This window comes from Trachypithecus francoisi, unplaced genomic scaffold (genome assembly GCF_009764315.1).
Source record: "Trachypithecus francoisi isolate TF-2019V2 unplaced genomic scaffold, Tfra_2.0 Lachesis_group15, whole genome shotgun sequence".
Lineage (NCBI taxonomy): Eukaryota > Metazoa > Chordata > Mammalia > Primates > Cercopithecidae > Trachypithecus > Trachypithecus francoisi.
Window position 1 is genome coordinate 52,296,549 of NW_022681460.1, and position 20,147 is coordinate 52,316,695.

The window sequence follows — 20,147 nt, forward strand, 5'->3', positions numbered from 1 at the left end:
CTGGAGTGCAGTGACACCATCTCAGTTCACTGCAGCCTCAACTTCCAGAGTTCAGGTGATCCTTGCACCCCAGCCTCCCAAATCGCTGGGACTACAGGTGCGTGCCACCATGCTCAATTAATTTTTGTATTTTTTGTAGAGATGGGGTTTTGCCGTGTTGCCTAGGCTGGTCTTGAACTCCTGAGCTCAACAGATCCGCCCAAGTAGGTACTTATTAATGTTAGTTTTCTTTTTCTTTACCTTCCAGAATGTTGTCCCTCATGAATTTTCTTTATTTTTTCTTTTTAAAATTTTGTATTTATTTTACTTTAAGACAGGATTTCACTCTGTCATCCAGGCTGAGTGCAGTGATATGATCATGGCTCACTGTGGCCTTGACCTCCCAAGCTGAAGTGATCCTCGCACTTCAGTCCCCACCGCTGAGTAGCTGGGTCTATAGGTGCATGCCACCCCGCCCAGCTAATTTTTGAGTTTTTTGTAGAGACAGGGTCTTGTCATGTTGCCTAGGCTGGTCTCGAACTCCTGTACTCAAGTGATACTCCCTCCTTGGCCTCCTACAGTCATGAGTTACCACACTTAGCCAAAAGGATAGTTTTCTTTACTTTGGATACACCTTACATTTGTATAGACATATGTCATTTTGCATGTCTTCAATTCTTTCCTTTAATCATGGGTGTTTTTGAGTTGGAAATTTTTTATGGAATGTTTCTAGCTCAATGCCACTTTACTAATAAGTTGTAAGTTTTCTGCACATTATACCACATCTTTATTGATTTTGAGTATGCAGTTGGAGATGAATTCTCAAAAAATATTGACCCCAAGTATTAAAATAACCTTAAGTATGAAACAAAGCTTCATTATATATATATATTATAATATATAATATATATAGTTTTGTTTATAGTTTATATATATTATATATATATAGTTTACATATAATATAGTTTATATATAATATATACTTTATATATAATTATAATATATATATTATATATGTGTATAGTTTTGTTTTGTTTTCTTGAGACTGGGTCTTGCTCTGTTACCCAGGCTGGAGTGCAGTGGTATAATCTCGGCTCACTGCAGTCTTCACCTCCGGGGTTCAAGTGATTCTCCTGCCTCAGTCCCCCAAGTAGCTGGGACTATAGGCATGCGCCACCATGCCCAACTAATTTTTGTATTTTTAGTAGAGACAGGGTTTCACCATGTTGGCCAGGCTGATCTTGAGCTCCTGACCTCAGATGATCTGCCCGCCTTGGCCTCCCAAAGTGTTGGTATTACAGGTGTGAGCCACCATGCCCAGCCTAAAATATAATTTTAAGAAGAAAATGTTTACTTTCTGTTGAAAGATTCTGGTCCCTCATTTTCCCTAAGTTTCTAAAGAGTATCAAATATAGAAGCCAGGCAAGTGGCTCATGTCTGTGATCCCAGCACTTTGGGAGCCTGAGGCAGGAGGATCACTTGAGGCTAGAAGTTCAAGACCAGCTTGGGCCATATAATGAGACCCTGTCTCTACAAAAAAGTAAAAAAAAAAAAAAAAATACCCAGGCATGTAGTGCGTACCTGCAGTTCCAGCTACTGGGGAGACTGAGTTGACAGAATCACTTGAGCCCAGGAGTTGAGCCCAGGAATTTGAGGCCGCAGTGCTGTGCTTGAGCCACTGCACTCTAGCCTGGACAACAGAGCGAGACCTTGTCTCTAAAATAAAGGAATAACAATAAAAAAGAATATTAATACAATAAAGATATTTTATCCAGTCCAACCTAAAGCACCAAAGAACACATAGGCCCCGTATTCCCTTTGCTATTATCACCCTAGCTATGTGGAAACAGTGTCAATATAATTAAGCTTTATGACATGTCAAGATTATGATTATCTTGCCTATGTCAACAATGTTTCCCTTTATGTTCTTTTTTTGGTTGTGAGATAGAGTCTCGCTCTGTTGCCCAGGTTACGGTGCAATGGTGCGATCGTAGATCATGATCATAGTTCACTGTGGCTTTGAACTCTTGTGCTCAAGTGATCCTCCCACCTCAGCTTCCTAAAGTACTGGGATTACAGGTATGAGCCACTGCACCCAGCCTTCCTCTCATGTTCTTAAGATGCAGCAGTCCAGGTATCCTGATTTCACAGGTAGAAGTACAAAGGCAGGAAGGAGCGAATCCCTGTCCTGGTCTCCTTTTGAAGAGCATTGGGGAAGACTTTGCCAGAAGCTAAGTTCCCCATTAGGCATCATTGGCCAGGGTGGTGATCACATGCTCAGTACACCATGGAGAACAACATTATCATGATTTAGAGCTGAAACAGTGGAGTCAGGTGAGGAACCCGGAGGTTATTATCCCAGAGCCCACGTTCCTTCCACTACTATAACATCCTGCTTTCCTGCTGTACTGTGGGGCACAAATGCCACTTCCTGGCTTTGGGAACATGGACAAGTTACTTTGCCTCTCTGTGCCTCAGTTTCTTTCATCTTTAAAGTAGGGATAATATTAGTACCTACCTCAAAGGGTAGTTGTGAAGATCAAATTAGTTAATGTACAGAAATTCCTTAGAAAAGTAACCTGGTACTTAGCAAATACTCAGTAAAGGTTAGCAATTGCTACTGTTATTAGCTACATGATCTCGGTCTATTAACCTACAATGCTAACTCTCCGGTCCAAATCATAGACATTGCTCTCTGTCTCTCTTTCTTTTATTTATTTATTTTCTTTAAGACAGGGTCTCACTTTGTTCCCTGGGCTGGAGTGTAGTGACATAATCACGGCTCACTGCAGCCTTAACCTTCCTGGGCTCAAGTGATCCTCCCATCTCAGTCTCCTGTGTAGCTGGGACAACACGTGTGCACCACCACACCTGGCTAAGTTTCGTATTTTTTGTAGAGACGGGGTCTCACCATGTTGCCCAGGCTGGTCCTGAACTCCTGGACTCAAGTGATCTGCCTGCTTCAGCCTTCCAAACTGCTGTGATTACAGGCATGATCCACTGAGTCCAGACCATAGATATCTCTTAACTATTTGAATACTCTTCTAATTTCTACTTTCACGTAAAAAAATACATAGTAGTTTTATTGAAAATAATTCACAGCTGGGTGCGGTGGCTCATGCCTGTAATGCCAGCACTTTGGGAGGCCAAGGCGGGTGGATGACCTGAGGTCAGGAGTTTGAGACCAGCCTGGCCAACATAGTGAAACCCCATCTCTACTAAAAATACAAAAAGTTAGCCAGGCATGGTGGCAGGTGCCTGTAATCCCAGCTACTTAGGAGGCTGAGGCAGGAAAATTGCTTGAACCCAGAAGGTGGAGGCTGCAGTGAGCTGAGATCGCTCCATTGTACTCTAGTCTGGGCAACAAGGGTGGAACTCCATCTCAAAAAAAGAAAAAACAAAAGAAAATAATTCACATACTATATAATTCACACATTCTGCTTCCACTTTGCATTCCTAATCTTACTTTCTAAAGCAATCTTTTATGAATTTTTATTATCTTCAATAATATCTTGTATTCTGATCTAAACCTTCTTCTGCTTCTTTTTTTTTTTAGAGACGGAGTCTCCGTAGCCCAGGCTGGAGTGCAGTGGCACGATTTCGGCTCACTGCAACCTCCGCCTCCCAGGTTCAAGCAATTCTCCTGCCTCAGCCTCCCGAGTAGCTGGGACTACAGGCACACGTCGCCACGCCTGGCTCATTTTTTTTGTGTTTTAGTAGGAACGGGATTTCACTGTGTTGCCCAGGCTGCTGTCGAACTCCTGAGCTCAGGCCATCTGCTGGCCTCCGCCTCCCAAAGTGCTAGGATTACAGGCGTGAGCCATGGCGCCCAGCCTCTTCTGCTTAGAGGGGTTAAGTTTAATAAAAAAAAGAAAAAAAAAAAAGGAAATTAAAAAAACCCAAAAAAATAGAAAAACTTTCTCCTTGTTCTCAATCCTACTTAAAAAACCTGCATTACTTACCATGGCTTTTAAGGCCCTACATCATTTAGTGCTTGTACTTTTTTTTTTGAGACAGAGTCTTGCTCTGTTGCCCAGGCTGGAGTGCAGTGGGGGTGATCTTGGCTCATGCAAACTTTGCCTCCTGGGTTCAAGTGATTCTCGTGCTGCAGCCACGTGAGTAGATGGGATTACAGGTATGCACCAGCATGCCCAGCTCCTTTTTGTATTTTTAGTAGAGACGGGGCTTCACCGTGTTGGCCAGGCTGGCCTCAAGTGATCCACCCTCCTCAAGTGATCTGCCCGCCTCGAACTCCTGGCCTCAAGTGATCCACCGGTCTAAGCCTCCCAAAATATTGGAATTACAGGTGTGAACCACTGTGCTGGGCCTCTTATTGTCCTTTCCAACCTCTTCTTGTAGCACATAGTCTACCTTGCTTATTTGCCTCAACCATATAAACTTCCTTTCTCTTCCCTCAACAATGTGAAGCTTGTTTCCGTTTCCACTTTTCGTCATCTATAAACTTAGGCTGGGATGTTCTCCTTGATATTTCTCATGGGTGACTCCTTTTGGCATTCAGGTGTCAACTTAATGTGTTTTTCACAGAAAGGCTTTTTCCTGATAATCTGTAGGAGTCTCTGGTCATTCCCTGGCACAGTGCTTCTCAACCTTTAATGTGCATGTAAAACACCTAAGTATTTTGTTGAAAATGCAAATTTTGATTCAGAGGGCTGGGGTAGGGCCTCAGATTCTGTATGCCTGCCTTCTTTCCTTGTTCTCTTTTCTTTTCTTTCTTTTTTGTTGCTTTTTTTAGAAATAGGGGCTTCCTCTGTTGCCCAGGCTCAGTGCACTATTATAATCATAGCTCACTGTAACCTCAAATTCCTGGTCTCAAGTGATCAGCCTCCCAAAGTGCTGGGATTACAGGCATGAGCCACTATGCCCAACCCAACAGTTCTTTTTAATATTTATTTATTTATTTATTTAGCGACAGAGTTTAGCTCTGTCACCCAGGCTAGAGTGCAGTGGCACGATCTCAGCTCATTGCAAGCTCCACCTTCCTAGTTCACACCATTCTCCTGCCTCAGCCTCCTGAGTAGCTGGGACTACAGGCGCCTGCCACCGTGCCCGGGTAATTTTTTGTGTTTTTAATAGAGATGGGATTTCACCATGTTAGCCAGGATGGTCTCGATCTCCTGACCTCATGATCCACCTGCCTCGGCCTCCCAAAGTGCTGGGATTACAGGCGTGAACCACTGTGCCCAGCCAACAGTTCTTTTTTAAACAGTGGTTCTTGGGCTGGATGTGGTAGCTCATGCCTGTAATTCCAGATCTTTGGGAGGCCAAGGCAGAAGGATAATTTGAGTCCAGGAGTTCAAGACCAGCCTGGGCAATGTAGGGAGATCCCCTCTCTATGAAAAATGAAACATGAGCCAGGCATGGTGGTGTGTGCCTGCAGTCCCAGCTACTCGGGAGGATGGAGTGGAATGATAGCTTGAGGCTGCAGTGAGCTGTGATCATGCCACTGCACTCCAGCATGGGCCACAGAATGAGAGACCCTGTTGCCAAAAAAAAATTATAAAACATTGATTCTTATCTTGTTTAAAAATCGGAAAGTTGTATATTTAGAGGACTTGCCTCAGATTAAACATACTCACACATAATTTTCTTTCTTTTATAGAACTCATAATTTAATTGACAAATAATTGTATATATTTATGGGGTACATTGTGATGTTTTAACAGATGTATATGTTCTAGAAAGATTAAATCCAGTTAATAACATTCATCACCTCAACTCCTTATCATGTTTGTGATGAGACTGTTTAAAATCCATTATTAATTTTGAAATATACAATATGCAATTTTCTTTTAATTTCAAGAGGCTTCCAGACACCTACCTCCCCTTAAGTCTGTCGTGGATGCTAACTCAGACCTTGTTAAGAAGAAAAGCCAGGCCGGGCGCGGTGGCTCAAGCCTGTAATCCCAGCACTTTGGGAGGCCGAGACGGGCGGATCACGAGGTCAGGAGATCGAGACCATCCTGGCGAACACTGTGAAACCCCGTCTCTACTAAAAAAAAATACAAAAAACTAGCCGGGCGAGGTGGCGGGCGTCTGTAGTCCCAGCTACTCAGGAGGCTGAGGCAGGAGAATGGCGTGAACCCGGGAGGCGGAGCTTGCAGTGAGCTGAGATCCGGCCACTGCACTCCAGCCCCGGCGACAGAGCAAGATTCCGTCTCAAAAAAAAAAAAAAAAAAAAAAAAAAAAGAAGAAAAGCCCTATATTTATTATATAACAATTCTTGTAAGGGTATCAGTGACAATTGGATTGCCTCTTCTTTTTGGATTGTGCCATTAAAAAGAGCATGATTATGAATTTGTAATTACCTGATGGGTTCTTTCTGTTTACTGTACAGACAAAAATCAATCCCCTGAGACCGTGGCATTCCAGTAGAGAAAAGAGTTTAACTGATGCAAGGCAGTCCCACACAGGAGAACTGGAGTTATCCCTCAAATCAGTCCCTCTGCAGGCTTGGAGCTGAGGGTTTTTATGGACAGTTTCATGGGCAGGGGGCTAGGGAATGGCGCTGTTGATTGGTTGGGGATGAAATAATAGGAGTGTGGAAATTGATCCTCATGCGCTGAGTCCAACTCTGCGTGGGACAACAGGACCAGTTGAGTAATGAGTCCAGGTGGGGTCAGTCTGAAAGACATTTCAGCAAAACCAATCTTAGGTTCTATAACAGTGATGTTATTTGTAGAAGCAGTTGGAGAAGTCACAAATCTTGTGACCTCTGGCCACATGACCCCTGAGCAGTAAGGGAATGTAGAAACTTGGCCTACATTTTAGCAGAGTTCAGGCCTCTCCCATAATTTTATTCTCGTGGGCTTTCATTAGTCTTACAAAGGTGGTTTTTGGTTTTTGAGAAAGGGTGGGGTTAGCTTAAGGGAGGGAGCAATAATATTGTGGTCATTATTTTAAAGTTAAACTAGAAACTAAATTCCTCCTAAAGTTAGCTTGTCCTGTGCCCAGGAATGATCAAGCAGAGCTTGGAGGTCAGAAGCAAGGTGGAGTCGACTATGTCAGATTTCTCTTACTGTCATAATTTTGTAAAGACAGTTTCAGTTTATTATATATTATTTGTTTAATGAAGTAAGATTAGTTAAGGGGAGTATATTAGCATAAACTTGGGACTCCACAGCTTCAGGAGAATTTTATTTGTTCCAAACTTATATTTTAAGGTGAAATAGAAAAATGGAAAGAAATCACTTCTTTTCTTGCAGATAGCATTCCTATAAACATGGTGAATGTCTCTAAAACCCTCTAGACTTTCTGTAACATGTGTGGCATGTGGCAAGCACCAACCTCACGACAAGATCAGGATAAGAAGGGCAAGGATTCTCTGTGTGCCCAAGGAAAGTGGCATTATGACAGGAAGCAGAGTAGCTATCATTATCATAGTCAGACTAAGCTGATTTTCCAGAAAAAGGCTAAAACACAAAGAAGACTGTGCTGAGACTTGAATGCGTTGAGCCCAACTACAGATCTAAGAGAATGGTGGCCATAGGAGACGAAAGCATTTTGAAATGGGAAGAGATAAGAGAAAGAGCCAAGGTTGGTCTAGTTTCTAAGTATCATCTTTTGTTTTATTATGCAGATAATACAATCTTGAGGTTACCTTTACTTAAAAAAGTTGGAGAAAATCAAAGTAATTACAACTATACACAAAGCCTGAGGAAACTCATTTTTTCCCTGGGGAAAGTAAAACTAAATAGGAGTAATTTTTACAATATCAAGGAAGTTTTAATAGGTTATTCAGATGTAGGACACAAGATACTGATTAAATCTTTCGGCAAGTGGGCTGTGGAGTATAGTAGGATCTTCCTGAAACTCAGTTTAGGAGAATATAGTGAAATAAGGTACAAAATTGAAGTATTCGAAAGAATAGCGCAGACTTTTTGGGTTCCTAAAATCTTTCATTTATGTTTGTAGATTAGTGTGTGGAACTTCCGAATGGCATTTTCCCACTGTCCATTTGGAGTACAATAAGACAAATTAATACAAATCAAAATAATATGGCAGCAGCATCACATAATTTGTGTACACTGATGTAGTAACAGATTTAATTTAGTGCAGCTTTTGAGAAGTCTTTTGTATTTCAATTTATACAGCTGCTATCCAGGGCTAAGCTGGCCGATCTGTCAGCCTTGAGTATCTTGCCTGACTGATTCTCTTTTTATCTCTGCTGACTAGCTGAATTTATGCCTCATCTTCACTGTACCTTGGTTTTCTTTTCTGAAAACTGGGAATGAAGTCTACACTATTAAATCAAGATGTTAGGCTAGTGAAAATAAAAGAAATACTTTAAGCCTCTCCAAAGGCAGATGCCAAGAGAAACAGTATGTTTTGCCCACAATACTGATATTTCCTATGAATAACTTTTAAACAATTTTTAGTTAATTAATTAATTAATTTATTTAGACAGGGTCTTGCTCTGTCACCCAGGCAGGAGTGCAGTGGCATGATCGCCACTCACTGCAGCCTCAACCTCCAGGCTCAAGTTATCCTCCCACCTTAGCCCTCCGAGTAGCAGTAGTTCCTAGTAGTAGTAATCCCTATAGGACTACAGGCATATACCATTATGCCTGGCTAATTAATTTTTTTTTTTTTTTGTAAAGACAGAGGTTTCACTATGTTTTCCAGGCTGGTCTCGAGCTCCTGGGCTCAGGTGATCTTTTCACCTCAGCCTCCCAAAGTGCTGGGATTACAGGCGTGAGCCACTGTGCCTGGCCAAAACAATTTTTGTTTATCTTATTTTTATTTTTTTTAGAGATGAGGTCTTGCTATGCTGCCAAGGCTGGAGTGCAGTGGCTATTCACAGGCATGATCATGGTGCTCTGCAGCCTCCAACTTTTGGTTAAAGGGATCCTCCTGCCTCAGCCTCCCAAGTAGCTGGGACTACAGATGTGCACTACTCCACCCAGCCTTAACTTTTAAAAATTAGGTATTATTTATTTATTTATTTTGAGACATAAGTAAATATGCTCTGTGGATGGTAGTCTCAGGCCTGTTGTGTTAACCCTTTTCTGCACATTATTTGTACTAAATATCATCCTCTAAAGTGAGGCTGTTGGGAAATAGGGTGGTGTGGATATGTGAATGAGGGGGATATGAGGAGGGTGGGACTTTGTGCCCACCTTCCCACTTTTCTCTGTAATAAACAGAATTCTATGGAACATTTTGTATGTAAAAAAGGTATGGCTGTTAAAATAAAGTTTAAAAACCACTGCTTTAAACAATGAGATGAATTTCAAGCCAAAGATTGATAAAATCACATTTGGATTTTAGTAAGATCAGCCCTAGAGTTGGTGGAAGATATTTTACAGATCGTGGTAGTGGTAAATTTGGCACAGTGGTGGCGATCAGAGTCATACATCAGTACGTGGAGGCTATGCATTGATTTGACCTAAAATAGAGGGATATTTTGAAGGGAGTGGCCCACAGGTCAAAGCTGGATTAAAAGATTTTCTGATTTGCAGTTGGTTAAGGAAACAAAGCTTTGTCTAAAAATTTGGGGTCAACGGAAAAGAATGTTAGCTCTGGCTCATTAGCATAACCTCCTTCAGGCCCCTCAGGAAGAAATTTAGAATAGAGAACAGTGGTCAGAATTCAGTCCTCAGTTCCCCCTTATCTGAGGTCTGTGTGCCAGTGGATCCGTTTGGTAGGGGTTGGAGTTTCTGAAAAACAACTCAGTGACATATATTAAGATGTTATCTTTAGTTTCTATGCAGAACAATCTAACTTCCTTGGCCATTATTTTGAGTTCCTATTATCTTCTTATCAAGTGGCTCATTTACTTCTCAGGGCTAGCTAGGTGTCTGGAATTTCCCTTGAAGGAATTCCAGATTTTTCTTTTCCACACTGGGGGGGCATGGCAGGCCCTAAGAGAGACCCTGCTTCCTTTAAAGGGCTCAAGCTGGGGTGGTAGGATGAGGAAGGAGAGAAGGGAATAAATTAGAGAGAATTTCACATACAAAATTGAGTAGCATTGATGATTGATTGGCTGAGAACCTGGTTGAGGAGTGGAGAACAGGATTGTGGGAGGGAGAGGAATATATCAGTAATCATTCTGAAGTTTCTCACTTGGTTGACTCCAGAAATCTAAAAGAGGGGGTAGAGAAGAGCGTTTTTCTCTTGTGAGATTCTCAAATCCTGTAACACTAACTGGGTATTCAATAGTTCAGTTTGATTCTGACACTCTTTATTTGAAGTGAGCATCAGATCCCACAAGTAAAAGGGCTCAGTCCCACAGAATGCCCCATTTCACATGCCAGCTGCAAATGGGGTGCACAGGCTACCAACATATCTACCTGGCAACTACAAATTCGGGAATTCCCATAACCTTCCTCCCCTTTAGATTTGATAATTTGCTAGAATAGCTCACAGAACTCAGGGGAAAATTTTGCTTATGCTTACTGGTTTGTGATAAAGGATACAACTCAGGGAGCCCAATAGAAGACATGCCTAGGGGATACCTAGAGGCTGAACGCACCTAGATGCGTTCACCAACCCAGAAGCTCTCCAAGTCTTCTTGAGTGTTTACAGAGCCAATCTCTAGCCCCACCTTCCTGGGGTCAGTGCCTGGGGCTGCAAGTTCCAACCTTCTACCCACTTGGTCTTTCCGGCTACCAGCCTCATCCTAGAGTCACCTCCTTAACATAAACTCAGGTGTGATACAATGAAAAACAGAAAACACTCCTATTACTCAGGAAATTCCAAGGGTTTTAGGAACTCCATGTCAAAGAATAGGGACAAAGATCAAATATTTCTTATTATGTCACACTGGCAAATATCTCAAATTGCCGGGAACATTTAGGAACTCTCAACCTGCATCTCCAGCTTCAACATTGAACCCAAACCTTATCCTGGTGCTGTGAGGCCCAGTGTTCCAGGATGCCCTTAGATTCTCTTTTACAGGCCTTAAGCACCTGTATCAGTTAGGGTACAACTTAGGCTTCTGTAACAGAGACCCCAATTATACACTACTTTAAAAGCAAGATAGAAGTTTATTACTCACTTTTTATTTCTTTTGGAGAGAGAGTCTCACTCTGTCGCCCGGGCTGGAGTGCAGTGGTGTAGCTCATAGCTCACTGCAGCCTCAAACTCCTGGGCTTAAGCTGTCCTCCCACCTCAGCCTCCCCAAGTAGCTGGGACTACAGGCTCATGCTAATTTTAAGCCTGGCTAATTAAAAAAAAAATTTTTTTTAAATTTCTTATTTTTAGTAGAGATGAGGTCCCACTATGTTGCCCAGGCTGGTCTCGAACTCCTGAGCTCAAGTGATCTGCCCGTCTAAACCTCCCAAAGTGCTGGGATTACAGGTGTGAGCCACTGTGCCTGGCCAGAAGTTGATTATTCTTTTACATAAAAATCCAGGTAGGCAATCCAGAGCTGGTTTGGCGGCTCAGCATTGTTGGAGAACCAGGCTTTGTGCGCTTGTTGCTCTGCTTTATTCAACATTCTGTGTGCATCTCATTGCCTCTTCCAGCTGCAATCATTACACTTTCACTCCAGTTAGAGGGGAGGAAGAGGGAGCCAGGAGGATATGCCCTTTTCCTTTAATGGGATATATCAGAACTACACACGTTTCTGCTCATATCCCATTGTTAGAACCTGCTCACATGGCCATACCTGACTACAAGAGAGGCTAGGAGATGTAATATGTATTTGGGCAGCCATGCATCCAGCTAAAACTTCTATTTAGAAAGGGGGAACAAACAATGGAAGACAGCCGTCCCTATCTCCAACATTCATAGTATATTTAAGGACTTTTCCCCCTCTTTTGGGGAAAACATGGACCTAACATTGTGATTGTTAATTCTTTTCACTAAAGTAATTTTTATGTTATTGTGACAAAGGAAACACAATGTTCAATGAAATGAATAAAATGCTGGCAGAGTACCTTTGGGAAATCTTGTTCTGAAAAATGTGCCAGGTCGCTGCTGTTTATTGTTACTTCTAAACAGTAGAGAAGGAGTTAGCTGCTCATTAAACCTGCCCCAGATGAGGAATGGAATTATGGTTGGACCTCGCCACAATCATTTCTCTCCCAGGAGAGGCTAAAAATAGGATCAGAACACCACCCTGCTTTGAAGCAGACACTCTTGCTGTGTCTCAACTCCATGTCCAACTCCCTAAAGGTTATGGAAAACAGAAAAATATCTTAGAAGCAGAGGGCTGAAATCGATGTGGTAATATCTGAATGTTGTGTTGTCTTTGGGTAGAGAATTAAGGAGCAGTGGAAAACCCTTGGGACTAATCTTGATGTCTCTGCCTTGGTGCTTAAGAACCAGAATTAGGGCTAAGTCAAAGAAAAGCAACTCTCTTGCTTTGGGAAGGAGATGAGGAGCACCAGTGGCTCTTTTAGTGGACTGGAAGCAAAGCAGAAGCTGTAGTAGGAATAGGCCTTCTGGAAGAGAGGTTACAATTATAGTTTATGGGCTTGGGGTTTATTTCCTTTTGTTAAAACAATTAGAAATATCTTCCTAGTTTAATTTTTTTTTTTTTTTTTGAGACCGAGTGTCACTCTGTCACCCAGGTTGGAGTACAGTGGCACAATCTCTGTTCACTTCAACCACTGCCTCCCAGGTTCAGGCAATTCTCATGCCTCAGCCCCCCAAGTAGCTGGGATTACAAGCATGCCCCACCACACCTGGCTAATTTTTGTATTTTTAGTAGAGATTGGGTTTCAACATTTGGTCAGGTTGGTCTTGAACTCCTGACCTCAAGTGATCCACCTGCCCTGGTCTCCCAAAGTGCTGGGATTACAGGCGTGAACCACCATGCCTGGCTGAAAATGTATTTTATGTTATTTTTATCAAAATGACATTTACAAAAACTGCTCAAATAGATGTAACTATTTGTGAAATGTATTTAAGAAAGTCTAAAATTTTATATGTTTTTGTTTATAGCCTATACAGTTCAGACATCTGAGAGCATGGCCCCAACTGCCACTTCAGAGACTTATTTGAAAGCTTTGGCTGTTTGCCATGGACCTCTGGACCACTATGATTTTCTGATCAAAGCTCATGAGCTAAAGGATGATGAACATCAAAGAAGAGTCATACAGTGTTTGCAGAAATTACATGAGGACCTTAAAGGATATAATATAGAGGCAGAAGGCCTTTTTTCAAAGGTGAGGCTTGTGTGATGTGAAAGATTAAACAGTTAAAAGTGTAAGCATTTTTTAAAATGGATGCAATGCAGTAGGGCACAATCATGAAACAGCCTGAAAAATTTCTACCAGTTCCTTTACACAAATTCTGTTGGATCCCCATTCCTAGCCTTTTGATGTTCCATAGCTTTCTTTTGCCTTCAGGGATTTGAAAAGCTTCATATTCAAGTATTTTAAAAATGCAGTCCAGTCTAAATAAAAACTTCTATGGAAATCAAAGCTTTCCCTTTCCTCTAGCTCAGGTCTCATCCACGGATCAGCGTGGAAAAGGAAGAGTGATGTGTTCTTTCCCTTTTCTTCCTCCTTCTTTCTCTGTTTGCCTGATATCTCTAGGGTCAGAATGAGAAGAAGGAAAGATTAGAGTGAAACAGCAGTCGTAAGCGACCAGTTAGTTATTGGGGCCTTTGTATGGTAGATGCTGACATGCTAGCTCTTTGTTGAGGGTCTTAATGGTGGGTTCTTCAAGACTCCCCTGGGGACCTCCACACTTCTCCAATCTTTGACTAACCTCTTATGACTCTGGGGAAGCAACTCACAACCCCACATTCTTCTGACACCCCCTTGCCCTTGCCTGTAGGCTTCTTGGGTGGGGTCCTTTCAGGACAATTTTTTTTTTTTTTTGAGACAGAGTCTCACTCTGTCGCCCAGGCAGGAGTGCAGTGGCGTTATATCTTGGCTCACGGCAATCTTTGCCTCCTGGGTTCAGGTGATCCTCCCGCCTCAGCCTCCCAAGTAACTGGGTCATAGGCATGCACCACCACACTTGGCTAATTTTTATATTTTTAGTAGAGATGGGATTTCACCATGTTGGCCAGGCTGGTCTTGAACTCCTGACCTCAAGTGATCCACCTGTCTCGGCCTCCCAAAGTGCTGGGATTATAGGTGTGAGCCACCGTGCCTGACCTGGAACATTTCTTGTTGGGTCATCTTTTATGGTGTCTGTGCAGGCCACAGGAAGCATAACATCTTTTTCTCTACTCCTTGCTGCATGGGCAGCCTCAGTCAGCCTCCTGTCCTCAGACTTTTGCAAGCAAGAAGCAGGCACTAATTTCTGTCTTTGTCATGCATATCCCTTCCTCCTGGGGATGTATATCAAGTTCTCCCAAGAACTCTTCCACACCCTGCTCTGGCAGCTGCTTGCGCATTTTCTTACCTAGGCAAGCATCCAGCTGGGGAGAGCGATGTCCATCTCAATTTATATTCAATCCTTATCTCTTTGGATGCTTCTCTTGGGAACCCCTCGTATTTGTTACGAGATATCTGAAGGGAACACCACCGCACCCTACCCAGCTAACAACTTTATACCTTGATCACTCTCTTCAGTTTCACTTTGGTTTTAGGGCTGTTTTGCCTTTTGTTGTTGTTGTTGTGTTGTTGTTGTTGTTATTGTTGTTGTTTTAAACCTAATTCCTGCATGGATGTGACTATTGTGTCTATTTATTTATTTATAGATGGATTCTTGCTCTGTTGCCCAGGCTAGAGTGCAGTGGTGTGATCTTGGCTCACTGCAACCTCCACCTCCCAGGTTCAAGCAATCCTCCTGTTTCAGCCTCCTGAGTAGCTGGGATTACAGGCATGCACCACCACGCCCAACTAATTTTTGTATTTTTAGTAGAGATGGGGTTTTACCATGTTCGTCAGGCTGGTCTCGAACTCCTGACTTCAGGTGATCCGCCCATTTCGGCTTCCGAAAGTGCGGAATTACAGGCATAAGCTACCGCGCCTGACCTATTTACTTATTTGAGACAGAGTGTTACTCTGTCGCCCAGGCTGAAGTGCAGTGGTGTGATCTTGGCTTACTGTAGCCTCCACCTCCCAGGTTCAAATGATTCTCCTGCCTCCCAAGTAGCTGGGATTATAGGCGCCTGCCACCATGCCTGACTAATTTTTGTATTTTTAGCAGAGATGGGGTTTTGCCATACTGGCCAGGCTGTTCTTAAACTCCCGATCTCAAGTGATCCCCCTGATTCGGCCTCCCAAAGTGCTGGAATTACAGATATGAGCCACTCTGCCTGGCCTATTTATTTTTGGAGATACTGCCTCATTCTGTCACCCAAGTTGAGTGCAGTAGCACGATCATAGCTCACTAGTAGCCTTGAAGTCCTGGGCCCAAATGATTCTCCTCCCTCAGCCTACTGAGTAGGCTAGAGCTACAGGCATACACCACCATATGTCACTAGTTTTTTAATTTTTTGTAGAGACAGGATCTCACTATGTTGCCAGGTTGGTCTTGAACTTCTGGCCTTAAGCAATCCTCCTGCCTCAGCCTCAAAAGCACTGGGATAATTGGTGTGAGTCACCGCATTCAGCTTGTGTCTTTATTTAGAGCGAATGGGAGCTTATTTTCCCTGGTCCTCAGCTTTGAGCTTTTGTTGACTCCATGAGAACAGGAAAACTCCTGTTCCTTATCTAATATAGAAGCCAATAGTCTCATCTTTAAATTCTGGAGAACGTTAATAGTAATAAGAGTTAAAATATGGTCCAACCTAAGAAACTAATTTTCCTTTGACTGTCCCCATCCCCTGCCAAATATGCTTTTACTGTAAAGTCTTTAGAAGAAAGGCACCACAGAACAACATTAGTAGTACTTTACTTAAAAATGAATGAGGGGCCAAATGCAGTGGCTCATGCCTGTAATCCCAGCACTTTGGGAGGCTGAGGTGGGCATATCACCTGAAGTCAGGAGTTCGAGACCAGCCTGGCCAACATGATGAAACCCCGTCTCTACTAAAAATACAAAAATTAGCTAGGTGTGGTGGCAGGTGCCTGTAATCCCAGCTGCTCAGGTGGCTGAGGCAGGAGAATCGCTGGAATCCAGGAGGCGGAGGTTGCAGTGAGCCAAGATCATTCCAGCCTGGGTGACAGAGAGAGACTCCATATCAAAAAAAAAAAAAAAAAAAAAAAAAAGAATAAGGGCCAGGTGTGGTAGCTGAACCTATAATCTTAGCACTTTGGGAGGCCAAGGTGGAAGGATAGCTTGAGGCCAGAAGTTTGAGATCAGCCTGGACAATATAGGGAGACCCTGTCTCTACAATACAAATAAAAAACAAACAAAAATGAGTGAAAGTAATTTTACTTTTTAATAAAGCTCCTGAGAGTATAATTAGTTTATTTTTACATAAAGAAAATGTCTTCCCATTGTGTTAACACTATTAGTTGAAAGAAATAGAGATTCATTTAGATTACAGAAAGAAATGGAGATTTAGAATGAGATTATATAAGAACGTAGCAATGAAAGGCACCTCCATGACACAGCTAGGCCTTACATTGCTCTGCCATTCATATCATTCATTGTCTTGGTTCACTTGGACTGCTATAACAAAATACCATACACTGGGTAGCTTATAAACAACAGAAAAAGATTTCTCGTAGTTCTGGGTGCTGGGAAGGCCAAGATCAAAGTGCTGGCAAATTCAGTGTCTGGTGAGGGCCTGCTTAACTATTCATGGACAGCTGTCTTTTCACTGTGTCCTCACATGGCTGAAGGGACAAATGAGCTCCGTCAGGCCTCTTTTGTAAGGGTACTAATCCAACTGAGGAGGGCTCTGCTCTCATGACCTCATCACCTTCTAAAGGTCCTACCTCCTAAGAGCCTCACTTTGGGGGTGAGAACTTCAGCAGATGAATTTTGGGGCAATGCAAACGTTGAGACCACAGCACACACTTACTTTTTTGTTCCTTTTCTCTCATGTCTGCTTCAACTTCTACCAACTTCTTAATTCTGTCTATGTGTCTGTAGTTTAAATTCCTGAGTAAGGATCTCATAGGTCAACCAATGACTTCATCCCTGTTCAGGTAGAGCTTTCACACTGGGTTTCTTAGAGGCCGTTAACCAGTGTAAAGATTGACTTACCTATGTTCCCATGCAGGGCACCTCCTTGAGCATGGCAGTTGCTCTCAGAAGTGAACTGTGGGTGTGGTGGGCACCATGAGTGATCAGTCTAGCACGATGGTTGTAGGTAATAATGATGAATTATTTGTTTGTTTTTTTTTTTTGAGACGGAGTCTCGCTCTGTCGCCCAAACTGGAGTGCAGTGGCCGGATCTCAGCTCACTGCAAGCTCCGCCTTTCGGGTTCACGCCATTCTCCTGCCTCAGCCTCCCGAGTAGCTGGGACTATAGGCGCCCGCCACCTCGCCCGGCTAGTTTTTTGCATTTTTTAGTAGAGACGGGGTTTCACCGGGTTAGCCAGGATGGTCTCGATCTCCTGACCTTGTGATCCACCCGTCTCGGCCTCCCAAAGTGCTGGGATTGCAGGCTTGAGCCACCGTGCCCGGCCAAATTACTTGTTTTGATGACCAGCCTCTTCTTTCCATATTTCTCAAAGTTTATAGGTGAGTAAAGAACCAAAAAGTTTGAAAAATATAGACTGCTTATGTACTGCATATCTAGTTATATGTGATATATAGGTATATATTTGCATATAGTATATGAACTATAACATATAAAACTATGTAATTATATAGTTTGCGATACAGGTGGGCATCCAAGTAAAGTACAGTTTAGTTATGTGGCCTAGCCAGGAAATAACATGTTGTACTCAACTGGATATTTTGGTTATCTGAGATTTGAATTGCTTTCCTGAATTTTATATCTTGTTCCCTTTCTAGTCCTCTTCCTTTTGGAAATATATTCCTTTTTTTTTTTGTTTTGCTTTTGAGACAGGGTCTCACTCCGTTGCCTAGCTGGAATGCAGTGGTGCAATCATGGCTCACTGCAGCCTCAACCTCCCGGGCTCCAGCAAGCCTCACACCTCAGCCTCCCCAGTAACTGGGACTACAGGTGTATGCCACCACACCCAGCTAATTTTTTTGTATTATTATTATTATTTTTTAATAGAGATGGGGTTTTGCCATGTTGTCCAGGCTGGTCTTGAACACCTGAGCTCAAGCAATCTGTCTGCCCCAGCCTGCTGGAAATATATTCCTTTTATCCCTCCTCCCTACTCTGTAGCATCCCTAGGACTCATCTTACAGTGGTTGGTGAACTCCCATCCAATCACAAGTATCCTGTAATTATTAACTTATTTGGTTGCCGATTCAACAACGGTGGTTTTTAAAAAAATCATTGGCTCTTCTTAGGGGTATTTTCCCATACATCCACCTTTGATATCTGAGTTGGCTATGATGGGCCAGCTAGTGAATAACCCTGGTTTTATTGGGTAGTTAAAATCTAATGTAAATGTAAGATTTGATATGGCAGGTAGAGTTTCAAATGTGTCTAACGAAAGGTCCTATTTGTTAAATCCTAGTGCGTGTGAATAAATGTTTAGTAGGTAGAGAAACATATTTTTCTAATAGTATTTGTCTTATAGCCTGTCTCCCTCTCTTCCTCCCTCCCTCCCTCCCTTTTGAGACGGGGTCTTGCCATGTTGCCCAGGCTGGTGGTGATCTTCTGAGTTCAAGCAGTCCTCCCATCTTGGCCTCACAAAATGCTGGGATTATAGGCATGGGCCATTGCTCTTGGCCCTTATAGTTTCCTAAACCCACTAAATCTTTATTTTAAATAAATATTTTATTTAACAATTTAAAAATTTTTAAACAAACAGTTTTATTTTTTATTTATTTTTTGAGACCGAGTCTCACTGTGTCACCCAGGCTGGAGTTCAAAGGTGCGATCTTGGGTCACTGCAACCTCTGCCTCCTGGATTCAAGTGATTCTCCTGTCTCAGCCTCCCGAGTAACTGGGATTACAGGTGCCCACCACCACGCCTGGCTGATTTTTGCATTTTTAGTAGAGATGGGGTTTCACCACATTGGCCAGACTGATCTCAAACTCCTGACCTCAAGTGATCCACCAGCATTGGCCTCCCAAAGTGCTGGGATTACAGGTGTGAGCCTCTGCGCCTGGCCCCACTAAATCTTTAAAATACTGAAAGAGATCCAAACATCTAGCATAATTTGAAGAAAAGTATATAAAACTTTAGTTTTTGAAGAGAATAAAGATGACACAGACCTATTTTTTTCTAAAAACAAACACTGATATGCCAATTATCAGAAAAGGAAACTTTGGGCTATTAGGTTTTCCAGTGATGGAAAAACTTTATTTGGAGAGTTCTTTATTCTGGTGCTATGGTTTGATATTTGTCTCTTTCAGAACTCATGTTGACATTTAATCCCTAGTGTGGCAGTATTGAAAGGTGAATCCTTTCAGAGGTGACTGAGTCATGAGGGCTCTGCTGTCATGAATGGATTAGTCCATTCGTGGAGTAATGGGTTAATGGATTAATGGATTATCATGGGAGTGGGACTGGTGGCTTTATAAGGGGAAGAGAGTCTTGAGCTAGCACACTCAGCCCCCTCACCATGTGATGCCCCTATGTCATCTGGGGCTCTGCAGATAGTCTTTACCAGCAAGAAGGCCCTCACTAGGTGGGGTCCCTCAGACATGGACTTCTCAGCCTCTATCACTGTAAGAAATAATTCCTTTCTTTCTTTCTTTTTTTTTTTTTTGAGACTGACTCTCACTCTGTTGCCAGACTGGAGTGCAGTGGTGCAATCTCAGCTCACTGCAACCTTCCCGAGTTCAAGCGATTCTCCTGCCTCAGTTTTCTGAGTAGCTGGGTGTGCCACCACGCCCAGCTAATTTTTGTATTTTTAGTAGAGACCAGGTTTCACCACTTTGGCCAGGCTGGTCTCTAACTCCTGTGCCACGTGATCTGCCTGCCTGGGCCTCCCAAAGTGTTGGGATTACAAGTGTGAGCCACTGTGCCTGGACCATAAATTCCTTTTCTTTATAAATTACTCAGTTTCTGAGTAAAACTCTGACTTTGGACTGTAAACCTTTGCCTTGGGTATGAAACCTTGGCGTTGTTGAAAGAATAGTGGAAACTGTAAGGGACAAGTTTCACCACAGCACAGTCTTCTCTCTCTGATAGGCCATCCGAACAGCTAAGGAGAAGACAGATCACTCAAGAACTTAAGTTGTTTGTTAGCTACAGCATTTCTGCTGCTGTGATACACATTCAGCCATTTTGGAGGAAAGCTAAGCAGTACTG

The 20,147-nt window shown here is 42.7% G+C and overlaps 1 protein-coding gene across 2 annotated transcripts in view; it reads left to right on the forward strand.

Annotated features, from left to right (window-relative positions):
* Nucleotides 1-20,147, forward strand: part of AFG1L (AFG1 like ATPase) — a 224,348-nt gene that overhangs the window by 19,861 nt on the left and 184,340 nt on the right. The window contains exons 1-2 of one of the 2 annotated variants that reach the window (XM_033234788.1): nt 2,020-2,058; nt 12,889-13,112. In XM_033234788.1, coding sequence (XP_033090679.1) covers nt 12,915-13,112 — 198 coding nt within the window. In that variant the 5' untranslated portion in view covers nt 2,020-2,058; nt 12,889-12,914. Of the gene's footprint in view, nt 1-2,019; nt 2,059-12,888; nt 13,113-20,147 lie in introns of those variants that run through there. The other variant, XM_033234787.1, reaches the window with a different exon arrangement.